Source organism: Morone saxatilis, unplaced genomic scaffold, assembly GCF_004916995.1.
Source record: "Morone saxatilis isolate NCDOM2014 unplaced genomic scaffold, NCSU_SB_2.0 Contig12, whole genome shotgun sequence".
Classification (NCBI taxonomy): domain Eukaryota; kingdom Metazoa; phylum Chordata; class Actinopteri; family Moronidae; genus Morone; species Morone saxatilis.
This window is the reverse complement of record NW_023339674.1, coordinates 15607797-15620352: the sequence shown is the minus strand read 5'-3', so window position 1 is coordinate 15620352 and position 12556 is coordinate 15607797. Positions and strand designations below refer to the sequence as shown.

The 12556-nt window shown below is 41.3% G+C and overlaps 3 protein-coding genes across 3 annotated transcripts in view; 2 read left to right on the top strand and 1 right to left on the bottom strand.

Annotated features, from left to right (window-relative positions):
- Window positions 1-749, top strand: part of gclm (glutamate-cysteine ligase, modifier subunit) — a gene marked incomplete in the record, with an annotated part of 7101 nt that extends 6352 nt beyond the window's left edge. The window contains 1 exon segment of the mRNA XM_035652903.1: window positions 1-749.
- A 950-nt stretch (window positions 750-1699) lies between these two features.
- dnttip2 (deoxynucleotidyltransferase, terminal, interacting protein 2) lies at window positions 1700-7602 on the top strand. The gene is made up of 7 exons (XM_035652900.1): window positions 1700-1825; window positions 2541-4630; window positions 5325-5463; window positions 5693-5788; window positions 5973-6137; window positions 6360-6469; window positions 7172-7602. The coding sequence occupies exons 1-7, from the start codon at window positions 1751-1753 to the stop codon at window positions 7269-7271; spliced, it is 2775 nt and encodes a 924-aa protein (XP_035508793.1). The 5' UTR covers window positions 1700-1750; the 3' UTR covers window positions 7272-7602.
- The window catches only part of spata6 (spermatogenesis associated 6), a 13580-nt gene continuing 8211 nt past the window's right edge, over window positions 7188-12556 (bottom strand). The window contains 5 exon segments of the mRNA XM_035652902.1: window positions 7188-9177; window positions 9180-9253; window positions 11242-11402; window positions 11844-11884; window positions 12376-12478. Coding sequence (XP_035508795.1) covers window positions 9155-9177; window positions 9180-9253; window positions 11242-11402; window positions 11844-11884; window positions 12376-12478 — 402 coding nt within the window. The 3' untranslated portion in view covers window positions 7188-9154.

Sequence of the window (12556 nt, the reverse complement as noted above, 5' to 3'; positions counted from 1 at the left end):
GGTTCCTAAACCCTTGTTCTAACTTGAAGTGCCTCTCATCTCTTTGCTCCTATCCTCATTCCTGCTTCACCTCCACTGTGTCCGTGTGAATCGAGCTTTAAGTATGTCAGTCTGAATTAAGTATGTAAAGCAAAAGAAAAAGGTAGACAATTATTGGTTTTTTTTTTGTTGTTTTTTTGGTACAGAATGATTCCAAACATTTTAAAAGTGTAAATGGGGGAAAAAATTGTAATCATGCAATTAGATTTTTCCTGCTGTACATAACACCATTTGCATTCCTCAATTGAGTATAACGATGCACTAATTCAAATTCAACCACATGTGAGATGTTTATTTTATGATGCTGTTTGAATTAGACTTTAACTGGTAAAGCAGATGACTTATGTGAGTATTGCATAACTTTATTTTATCATGCATTTTTTTCTAACCATGCGCTGTTTGACAATTCATTGAAATGTTTGCCCACCTTATGCTCGTGAGATTAGTTTGAGGGTTGAAAGTACAGCATTTTGAGATGTTTTGACATGCATAGCAGGCTTCGGTACTCTATATGCATTGTTGTTGTAGCACTGGAAGCTCCATGCCAAGGGGAAAATGTGTTAATTCTGAGGGAGAAGGTTGTAATTTCAGAATCTTGGCTGTTTGAGCAGATAATCTCACAAAGACAAGTTATCTGTTGTACTGTAAACATATTTAATGTTGTCATATATCTGTATATCATGAATTGGCTTTATTAAAATTATGAAACAGATGTTGGTGTGACTGTCACTGGGGGGAAAAAAGATGGGATAAACTTTGGTGAGCTGAGTTAAGGTGCAAGCTTTTGAACCAGGTACACTTTTTTTTATCTGAGTTAAACTGGAAAAGCAAGAGCGGGTAAATAACCTGCAGAATAGAATATGATGTATTGATGTGGATTAAACTACACACAGTATAGAAGTAGTGGAAGTCCAGTGTGTAGGCTTTGGTGGCATCTAGCGGTGAAGTTGCAGATTGCGTCTGTATTTGATGATCTGGGAATGAGAACTGGATGTGGAGTGTGAAGGAGAAACCACGCAAAACGCAGAAGGCCCTATATACAACCAGTGTTTGGTTTGACCTTTCTCGGCTACTGTAGAAATAAGGCAGACTCCATGGGTGGCAATCCACAATTCCTATAGGTGAACATAAATGAATGAAAACAAACCTCTGAATGTTATATTCTATTTCTGCCAATAGATCCTCCTAAATGTTACACACTGGACTCTTAAGTTAAGGATCTGAATACTTTCCTCTAAATAAATGTTAAATGTTTTTTTTTTATTACATATGTGTTGTAGTTATACTTTAAATCTGAGTCGCATAATACAACAATTTAAATTTTAACCAGAGTTTGGAACTATTTCATTATAAATACTTGCTTAGTGCTCCACTGTCTGCAGCTGGTTTCTTTTAGTGTTTATTTTCCGCCTTTACCTTTTTACATTGAGGACTTTTACTTTTTGCTATTAATTCATACTTTTATTTTGGTAACAATTTCAGTGCAGTACTTGTAAAAATATATTTTTACTGTGTGCTTTTACTACTTCTCCTCAGGACCCCAACACTTCTTCCACCACTAAAATAAATATAATAAATATAAATACATAAATTGAGAGGGAAAAAAAAACCCACAGCTCTGCGATCGTCTGCTCGACCTCCATCTTATTTCCGTCTATCGATTAGTCGAGCCTTCACACCGGAAGCGACAGAGAGGAGCACAGCAGGCAAGATGGTGGCCACCAGGAGAGGAGTACGCGTGTGCTCCCCGAGTCAACCCGACCCCGAGCAGCCCTCCGAGGTCCCGGTAGGTGTGGAGGAGAGTTGTTCTTCAACCCTGTAAATGTTCAGAGGTCACATAAAGCAGCGACCCGAGGGGCACGGAGACCGTCACGTGTCTGTTGAGCGGTGTGTGTGCGCTGCTCAAACCTCACGTGGTCCTCTCACAGTTTGTAAACGTGTCGCTGTTGTGACACGAGCAGGACAGGGAAACAGTCAAATATTTATAATGTGGTCCCGTAAACACAGTGCTTAACAAACAGTTAATAGTTAGGCAGCACTGAGGCTGTGAGAGAGTTTAAGATCCTCATTACTGTTAGTGATCAAATCTCAGATGGTGTGTTAGGGTTGCAGTATTGTGTCTTTTTTATTGTCAACAAATGCTGTGGGGAAAAAAACAACAAACAATGAATTGATCCTACTAACGGTGTGTGGCCAGAGTCTGATGCATTATAGTCTGGGTGACATTTTCCTTCACCACCATAAACAGTAACTGTATTTTATTTCCACCCCACATTCAGAGCAACACATGTGTATCAATCCGCTGCTGAAAATAGTCCCCAAGACATTTAATACTCAGTCCTGTTTGAGTAACGTTTGAAAATAATAAAGCTGTGTATTTGTGACCTATTTTTAAATGTATTATTTGTGCCACACAGAGGCTGGGGAAGACCTGAAGAAATGTGCTTTTGGGCTTTTCATGGGAGTTTACTGTATTATTAACTCTTATTTCTGTCGCACAGGCCACTCCTACTAGTCGAAGAACCAGGAGCACTGCTAAACAAGCTGAGAGCCCTACCCAGCATGCCCTGGTGGAGACCAGCAGCCAGCTTGAAAAAAGTGAGGCGTCTCCACCTGCGTCCTCAGTGAAAAGATGTACCAGAGCGGCCAGACTCCACAGTCCAGAGCAGCCATGCACACCCGTGGGCTCAACCCACGAAGCGGACATATCAGACGTAGATTCCTGCTGCTCTCTGGTGTCCGACATCGAACTACCGAAGACGCGAACAGGGGGGAGGAGGAGACAGCCCCGCGCAGTAAGTCAGGAAGATGACGAGATATCTGAGGTGGAGTCGTGCTCTTCTGCAGTATCCGCGACGAAAGCTGGCCGGAGTAGCCGGCGGAGCACGAGGAGGAAGGCGGCTCCTGAAAGCTCTGATCCGACTCGTGTTGAGGTGGGAAACGTCAAGGTCGACTGGGCGCTGGAGGCCGAGTCCTGCAGCTCTGCGGTCTCTGAATCCCAGAGAGTCACCAGAAGTCAGAGGAAAATTACTCGCACCAGATCATCTGCCAAACAACAAACTGAGGACTCCGAGCTCTCAGACGCTGACAGCTACATGTCCAGCGTCTCAGGAGCTGAAGTTTTGAAGTCCACCACCCGCAGATCTACGAGATCCAGAAGGCAAACAGGTCCCATCCCCATCCACTTAGACGAAGCCTCGGAAAGCTCTCTCTCCCCTGGGCCAACAGCTCGAAGGAGCCGGGCAGCAAGAGGGAAGACAGCAGCCACTGTAGATGTCAGTGAGCCCCAGTCTTGTGACTCTGAAGGGTTTGAGTCCGGGCCCACTTACAGTATGAGGACTCGTAGACAAGGAAAGGCCAAAGCCCTAGACTCGGACTCTGACCTGACCGACGTGCATTCCCCGATGGGCAGCCCCTGCTCCACACGCAGCAGAGGGACTCCCTGCAGCAGCCGCACCGGCTCGGGGAACAGCAGCCGAGGTGCTCCGGCCTCCCGGCACTCAGTCAAGGATCTTAGTGTTGTTCTAGAAAAAGTCGCGGAGCCAGCTGAGGACACGTCATTGAATGGTTCTAGGTTAGAGACTACAGTGATCGCTGAGGACGCAGACTGCACGCTGCTGGAGGAAGACGAGAGCCAAACATTGGAAGAAAAAGAGAAGGACGGTGTGAATAGTACTGATCTCACATCAGATGAGCCTAATACAGCAAGAGTGGAAAAGGGAGTAATTGTCATTTCAGAAGAAGACTCCCATGTGTCTCCTCCACTATCAGACAGCCCTGTTTGTACTGAGGAAGCTGTTAGTAAACCTGCAGTGACTGTCAGACACCAGCAGGAGGAGCTGTGTGATGAAAATAAGGACGGGGATGCCTCAGAGATGGAAATGATGCAGGAACTAGTCCAGTCATCAGAGCCGTTAAAGCCTTGCCAATCAGTTACAGTAACAATATGTGAGAGGACTTCTGAAACCGCAGAGGAGGCTGAAGAGAAGGACCACGCTACGGCAGCAGCTGATGTGGACGCCCCCCCTTCACAGGGAGATGAGGCTGTGGATGAGGCTGCTGCTGTGGAAACCCGGCCTAGCGAGGAGGAGAAAATGGAAGTGAGCACACTGGTTGAATCCAGTGAGGTCCACGTTGAGTCCATTCAGGTAACATCCAGCCAGCAGCACAACATCACGGTGGATTCTGTCCCTGAACAGCAACCCAAAGACGTCATTGTCCAAAATAAGAAAATAATTGGCCTCCTGGAGAGCAGCGAGGATGAAGACGAAGAGGAGGAGAGGGATGTTTCTGAAGAGGAGGGTGAGGAGGATTTGGGGCATGGTTCACTGGAAAGAGGAGAGCCTTCCGATAGGTCTGCAGCAGCAGGGACATCAGTTGATGGACTGTTTATGATCGACACACGGCCTGGACAGGAGGCCGACGAACACTACTACAAGGAGAAGCCAACGGAGGAGGAGGAAGAGGAAGAGGAGGAGAAAGCCACAAAGGAGCAGCAGGAGGAGCAAGATGAGGAGTTCATGGATGAGGAAGGGGATGATGATGATGACGAAGCTGCAAACATCCTCTTCTCGAGTAGAAATCCTCTGTTGTAAGTATTCAACAGGTGGCAGCCTCAGATTGGTTCATTCACTCAGAAACACACACACACACACACACACATTAACAGAATGTTTATTTTTACATCTTCAGTATATTAATATTTATTATATTATTTATTATTGATATTAATTGTCATAGTTTTGGGAAATAAACATACACTTTTTTTAGATGAGAGCACTGATGCCACTGTCATGCTTGTATACATGAAGCTACAGTCAACAGCTGAACTCAGCATAAAGACAAAGCCTGGCTGTGTCAGAAAAAACAAAAATCAACCTCCCAGCACCTTAAACAGTGCATTTGTTGGGGACTATTTTTTTTTAGATACAGATTAATACACATTTGGTGCCCTAGTGTTTGTAATTGATTCAAAATAAACTACAGTTCATTGTAATGAAGGAACGTGTCAGCCAGAGAAACAATGTGGCTCATTTATGTCTCTAATAGTGACAATGAAGCTCTGTGGCATAAGATAAATTAGGCTTTAGCTACACAGACAATACTCGGTTTGGGTCTTTTCTTCACATTCGTTTACATAAAAGCTTTATTTAACCAGACTTTAAGAACCGACAGAACAGCCACCTCATTATAATTATTATATATTATTAGAACTGCGCACAGAGGTGAGAAATGAGACATGACGGCTCTTCCTGAGGAATTTTCTCTTTGCCAATTTGTTTCAGGAAAGAGATGTCCAGCCGTATTGACCCTGGCATCAGAATGAAGGAGCTCGGGGGTTTATACATCAATTTTGATGGCAGCAAATCAAAACCTGTCTCCAGTTCGCTGCAAAAACTAAAGGAAAAGAAGATCCAAGATGAGGTAAATAGGCGATTGATTTTTCCCTTTTGAAAGTGATCTGTGATGCAGAATGAATAATGAACTTTATAGTTATGCAAGGACAAGTAAATCCAATAACACCTGAGATGGTGTTTTTCATGGTTTCTGTCCAATTCTCTTTGACTTTGGCCTTTTATCTCTGAGTAGTCGGGTGTTGATAAGAGTTTGGTGCTTTGCAGTGTTGCAGTTTTTGTTTTGTTGTTGTCCTCAGGTGATGAAAAGGAGTGTGATTGGACCAGACTTTGAAAAGAAGGACGCAGTGCCTCCATACAGTGAATCCAAACAAGCCTTAAAGTTGAAACACAGAGTAAGTTTCACAAAGCAATGCTTTGGTTTATAGATTCTCTGCACTATCTACTACTCTAAGTTTTATCACTTGAATCATGTATCATTTGTGGAATCAGTTATGGTGGCACGTACTGCCCCGAAGACAGCCAATTCTGTGCTTCTGTGGTGCCTTTTTAAATAACTGAGAACAATGTTTTACCCAGGTTGAGAGGGAGAAATCTACAGGAGATGCTTGGTTTAATATGAAAGCCCCCGAGATCTCCCAGGAGCTGAAAGGAGACCTTCAAGTCCTGAAGATGAGAGGCTCCATGGATCCCAAGAGGTTCTACAAAAAGAATGACAGAGATGGCTTTCCCAAATATTTCCAGGTCAGTAAAAACATGACTCACCTGCCACCACCTTTATGTTTTCTTAAGAAATGCAGTCATGAGAATCAAACAGTTCCCCACAAGGTGTTGTAGTTTGTATAAGTAACTGAATTTTGCTGTATCAAGCTCTCAATATGCAATACTCTAACAATGCTTATACATTATTGACATCACACTGTGACTGTGTTTAACTGTATCTCCCTATGTGTGTCTGTGTCACAGGTTGGTACAGTGGTGGACAGCGCTGTCGACTTCTATCATTCCCGTATTCCCAAAAAGAGCAGGAAGAGAACCATGGTGGAGGAGCTGCTGGCTGATGCTGAGTTCAGGCAGTAAGTTACAGTCACTGGATGCAGCTTTATTAGGTCACATCTCTGGCATGGTTTCAGTGTCCACTCCCACAGACAGCTGAACAACAGCGGCTGTTTTATATTCGCAGGAGTAGAGTTTATGTTTTCATTTTTATGCAGGTACATTGATGTGAAGTCTGGTCCACAGGAACACTTTGGTAATAAACCAAAAAAAAAAAATCATCACAGTCCATCTGGTAGATTCTTGGAATATCTTTTATTAGTTACTGAAAGCAGTGACCCGTCAGATCTGGTGACACTAGTGGTTCAACTATGAAATGGACAGGTTGGGCTTTGCCAACCCTGCATAATGTTGTTATATAAGAAAAGTAACAAAAAGAAAACATGCTGTAGTTATTTATTCAAGGTTGGTGCAAGATATTATCAGGGGGTGTAAATAGTGTCTAGATATATTTCATTACTGGTGTGCTTCATTTTAGAGAGATGATAGAATAAACGTGTATATAATGGTGTCTGGCACTTTTGCAAGGCTCCTCTAGAGAGGTTTTCCTCTGTTAAGGCAGCTAATTGTATTTGTTATGTGCTGCAGGAAACAATGTACAGCACTACTGAAATAGAATATTTTAAACAACCACATTTGAAGAGACATCTGCATGCATCTATGTGCATCAACTTTGGAAAATAATTGCAGTTATAAAATGTACCTCTCTCTTCTTTTACCAGCAACAATAAAAAGAAGTTCCAGCACATTGTGACGGAGAAAGCAGCACAAGGAGCCGGAAAGAGGAACAACAAGAAGAAAAATAAATTCCATAAGAAGTAAATCTGAAGACTCGACGTGACTCTGAAAGGCTTTACACAGATAACTGATATTATCTCCACTTCTTTAAACATGACTACGTAAAACTTTATTGCTTTACGTGTATACACATGAAGAAGCTGACTGTATAAAAAAAGATGATACAAGATATTAAAAGTAGTCATTACTTTGTAGAGTTACCAGAAGATGTTTGTACATGCTTATATTTACAACTGAAACAAACATTGATTTTTAATCAAATGGACGTGTATTTTCCAAATGTTTTGCTGCAATGTAATCATAGTCATTCTTTAAATACATTCATCAAATGAACATTAAAACACTTTGACTGGCACTGATGTTTGTGAAGGTTCTTCAAAATGATACTACTGTTGTTTTTACTGTCTGTTGCATACAGCCAATCAAATGCTGAGTTTACAATACACTAACTACATTTAAAAAAAAAAAAAAGCACAAAACTGAGGGAGAACCAGAATAAAACAAGACTATCAAGTTGTAACAATGTTTGATCACTGCTGCTAATATTAACATTTAAAGGCAAACTCAATTTAAACATAGTTTGCAATATAATACTGCCATATTTAAAATGGAATAGATTTTTAAATGGGTTTGTATAAGAATTTTCAAATTAACATTGTGCTACCTTAACCTGAAAAAGCAAACTGAGCTTGTGGAAGTTTAACTTACGTTTTCAGAACATTTAAAATTAAATAAATGTATCTCCAGACATATTTTACTGTCAGAAAGATACGAGTAGGGTAGAGCTGTGAAGAGTAGTTTTGAATTTATGAGAGAAAACAAACATAACATTACACTGTAACTTGTCATCCTTTTAAGTAAGAAGCACGATCTGTCTGGCTGTGAGACATTTCTCCACTGGCTCTGAGTAGAGATGGTCAACATGAGTCAAAGAGATTTAGTTTAACCATTAATTAGATCCTGGCTGCATTAGTTAGTGTATCCACTGCATTGAACGAAAACTACAATATGGGATCATTCACTGTATTACCTATTCCCTCGTGTAAAATAAAATACAGTTTAGTATCTTTGAGAATGAAATGAATCTGTAAGTATAGCTGTGGAGAGAGTGCTGAACACAGCTGCATTTCATTTTATTAGCACTGATAAAAGATTTAACTCAGCTCCTGTGGTTGAATGAAATTTAAATTACAGAGAGCAGGTAACCTTTCAATGTTGAAGACGTTCCAGTATAACACTATGGATCTGCACAACCGTCTTAATTTATGTTAAGGCTACACTTCTTTGTGTCTCCTGCTCTTTCATTCAGGATTACTTTTGTTCCTCCTCTCTTAAATCTCTTGTAGCTGCTGGCTCCCAACGGTGGCTCTTGGCTACCTTCTTGTCTCTCTTTTGTGTTGTGAGAGATGAGCCCTTAACAGCTGCAGCTTACATCCACCATGTCTCCTTCACATAGACACACAAAATGCTACTTCTTTATACCCGAGCCAATTTCACACACAGCTTTAGAAAAATTTGATGACATCTCCGCTTGGTTTCACCCAAAAATAAATAAAAGAACAGGCCAGCTGATGGGTGGGAGGGAGGCAGTGCTGCTATGCACAGCTTCCCAGTAACCCCTGCAAATATCCTGCCTTTTCAAAGAGTAATGACGACAAACGCCGCTCAGCAGGTGCTTGGGATGGTTTGAAATTTAAATGAACATCAAAGGGAGATAAATGAAGATACGTGTGTGTGTGAGGGTCCGACTCACTGGGTTAATAAACTGTTAGTGTGTGTGCATCCACTCTTACAGATATAAGGCAGGTTAAAGTCAACTTTGAGAATATACATTATTAAAGTGAAGTGTCTTTGTATTGTAACCTCAGTTGTTTGGTCACCTTGTGGAAAGAGTGGCAAGTTAAAGGTCAAAGGTCAATTGGTGGTCCAAGTTGGTTTTGTGTGTCCGCAGAATCCTCTGGACTCGGCTGTGGATCTCCTCCCAGTACGATGGACTGGTCTGCAGCCTGAGGACGACAAACACCGAGAAATGGCACATTAAAAACCCAGAAAGAGTAAAGTGTTTGAGTCAGATATACCTGCATCAAGTTGGGCTGATGTAACCCTTTGTATTGGTAGGAAATAATATAATCATATTAGGGCTGCAACCAAAAAAAATATTTTCATTATTGATTAATGCAGTAGTTAATGCAGTGGGGGGTCGGGACCCCCAAAAGAGATCAAATAATAAGTCTGAGGGGTTGCAAGACAATAGGAGGGGAAAGCAAAACATATACTTATGTTTTAAAAATTGCCTTGTGGATAATTTTATTTATTCAGAACTATTCAAACAAGGCAAAGAAAATCTGGTCAATTGAGGCTGTAGTAGACATTTTGTTGGGCACAATTTTGGTCACAATTTTGGTCTGTCCAAAAACAGCAAAAAATGTCCATCACACGTCCCCCAGAGCCTTTGACAGTCAGCGGTCCTGACTGAAAGGCATTTGTCCACTAGTCTGTGCTGTAACATAAGATGAGAGAGTTGAAACTACCGGTACAGTGACACACACTTTATGTGTACTACGTTCACCGACAGAAGGACAGAGTTTCCTCCATCTAAACGTTTATTTTCGGTTCCTCTACATTCAACCCTTTTGTACAAAAAAAAAATCAAAGTCATTTCACAATTGACAGAACCAACCAAATTTGAACTGGAAGCAGAAATGTGCTTCATCAATACAATATAAATGTGTCTGCAAGTTAGTGGCCACAGGCAGTATTGAAACAGAGGCACTGACAGACAGACAGAAGTGAACAGTAATAAATTCCAGTATTGCCTCTCATCCACGTCTATTTGTTGGGAGTGGAGGGGTGATGAGTGTCTGACTGGCTGGTGTCCTGGCCCGGCTCGCAGTGTGGGAATGGAAGCTTTTCATCTGTAATCAGATAAACTCGCTACCTGCTTCAAAAAGTCATCAAGGACAAATCACCCAGAGACATGAATAGACTGAGACTTCGGGGCTTAGGGAGCAAACGTCGCCACTGGCATCTGTCATTTTCTTTATAGATCAAAGATTGGTGGTAAGACGTGCCCCTCTCCCTGTCGGAGAGAATCTACAAAGGCCCACTCTAATCCCCCACCCTGCAACTCCTGTCGCGTTTTCAATTGAGAGAAAAGTATCATTCATTTCCTACAATTTACTTTGCAGTTTAAGATTGTCTATTGATTTTAATGTTTACTTATGGACTGAGCAGAAGGGAAGGGGAAAGGAGAGCAGAAACAAACAAACAAACAAACCAAAGGGAACATCGGTCCCGTCGGTGTGTTTAACTCACAGCTGCCATGATCGATGACAAGGTCTCTCTGAATGTATTAAAGCGTGCAACGGGTCAAATGCATCAGACTCAAGCCGAAACACAAATCAATACCATTTTCCTCTTTGTTTTCCCTTCTCTCTGCCTCCTTTCTCAGTAATGAACAAACATGACAAGACATCAGCTTCTGTAATTTAAAAGGTGGAGGGAAATTCATCCTGCAGGTTGAGTGCGATCCAAATTAAAGATGGGATGTGCATGAGCTCACGCACGCACACACACACAAAGCAGCGGCAGTGTATGACTAACATCTCATGGGGTTGCCATATATTTGCTGTATACTGTAATTGGAAACTTATACAGGTGCCTGTTTTGCTTTAAGATCTTTTGAGCAAACACCAATGATTTACACAGATGGATCAGGATAAATTCAGGACAAACACCACAAAAAAAAAATAGGATTATGTTTTTTTCCTGCTTTGGCGTGAGCATGAAGAGAATCGGTTGGTTTTGTAGCCAGAAAAAACAAACTAGGGGCTCTGAGGTGATTCTGTGAGAGTTTTACTGATGTACATCTGAGGATACACTTAACCACAACACAAAGTTATACACATGCATGCTAATTACCACTGCGCCTTCCTTCCTACCATTTGGTCACAACATAACACTAGTTATTGGTTGCATTATCTTGAGATTTTACCTTTCCCTTAGGGAATGTTTGACATTCAGAGGACTTCTGGAGTTTGACACGGTCAGGGTGGACTGAGCTAAGGCAGCACTTCGCACAGAGCTTTTGGTCTGGCCTTCAAGTCTGGACTGTGTCTCTGGAGACGACTGGAGCCTCGGCGAACAGGACTGCACCTGGAAGGAGTCAGAGGGCGACAGGGTTCAAGTTAAGTGACAGGTTTAATAAGTGTATATACTTTCTAGTTGGCAGGATGTTTTGTATTTGAGCTTTGCTGAAAAATGTCAGAAAAAGTGCATCAAATCCTGGAAGCCAGTTGTGTTGTTTAGCTTTATAGAGACACTGAATGTTACCAATATTTCATTACTTTTACACAATATTAAGAAAACCTCCAGTAAAAGTGGGCAAAGAGTTGTTAGTTTGAATAGAAATGGTACATTTCAAGTTAGAACACTTCTCTAAGTGTTTTAAACACTGCTTAAATCATTTTGTAAGTCTGGTTTTGAATGTGTACATACAGTGAAAGTGGGCCATGGTTACAAATCCACCAACACAATATCTGAACACTTAACCCCATGCTTGTATTTGCTGGTTTGAAATGTTATAATTAGACTTACTCTGGCTGTTTTTGGTCTGTAGCTCCCCAGGAGAGAAGAATCTACAGAGACAAAGACAAGTTAAGAGTTTAATGAGAGCAGAAAACTCTGCTTTTGGATTGCATAACATCTACAGTACTTCCTTTAAATAAGAAATAGTTTATTTCTTAAACATAATCAGGAGTAAATTAAACTTACATTAGATATAGAGGCAGCTGTATGCAGAGCCATATGCTGTCTGTTAGTGTAGCTTCCAACATTATTACACTATGACAACTAAAACTGTCAGAAGCCCTTTTATCAGCCATTACTGATATCAGACAAACAAGCTCAAGAACCCAAAAATATAAATGTAGTCCATTATTCATTTTGAAAGACTTCACCACATGTTATCATGAAGACATAAACCAAGAAAAGAAAAACACATCACAAGACAAGACAGCCAATCTTGATATATTAGGCCAAATGCAAACAGTTATTCATGCATGACGTATAGCATAGCCCTAGATGTGTAACAGTACATGTATTTTTGTATTTGAGTGTGAATGCCAACCTGTTTGATCAGCTGTGAAGCTCACAGACCTTCGATGCATGCTGCGATTCTGTGGAGAGGAAGAAGGAGTTCCCATCCCAGAGACGTTACTGCAACCAGAGACCTGCCATAAAATACAACAGACAGTCTGCTGTTAAACAGTTTGCAGTTTGAATTATTTAAACATATATATATATATATA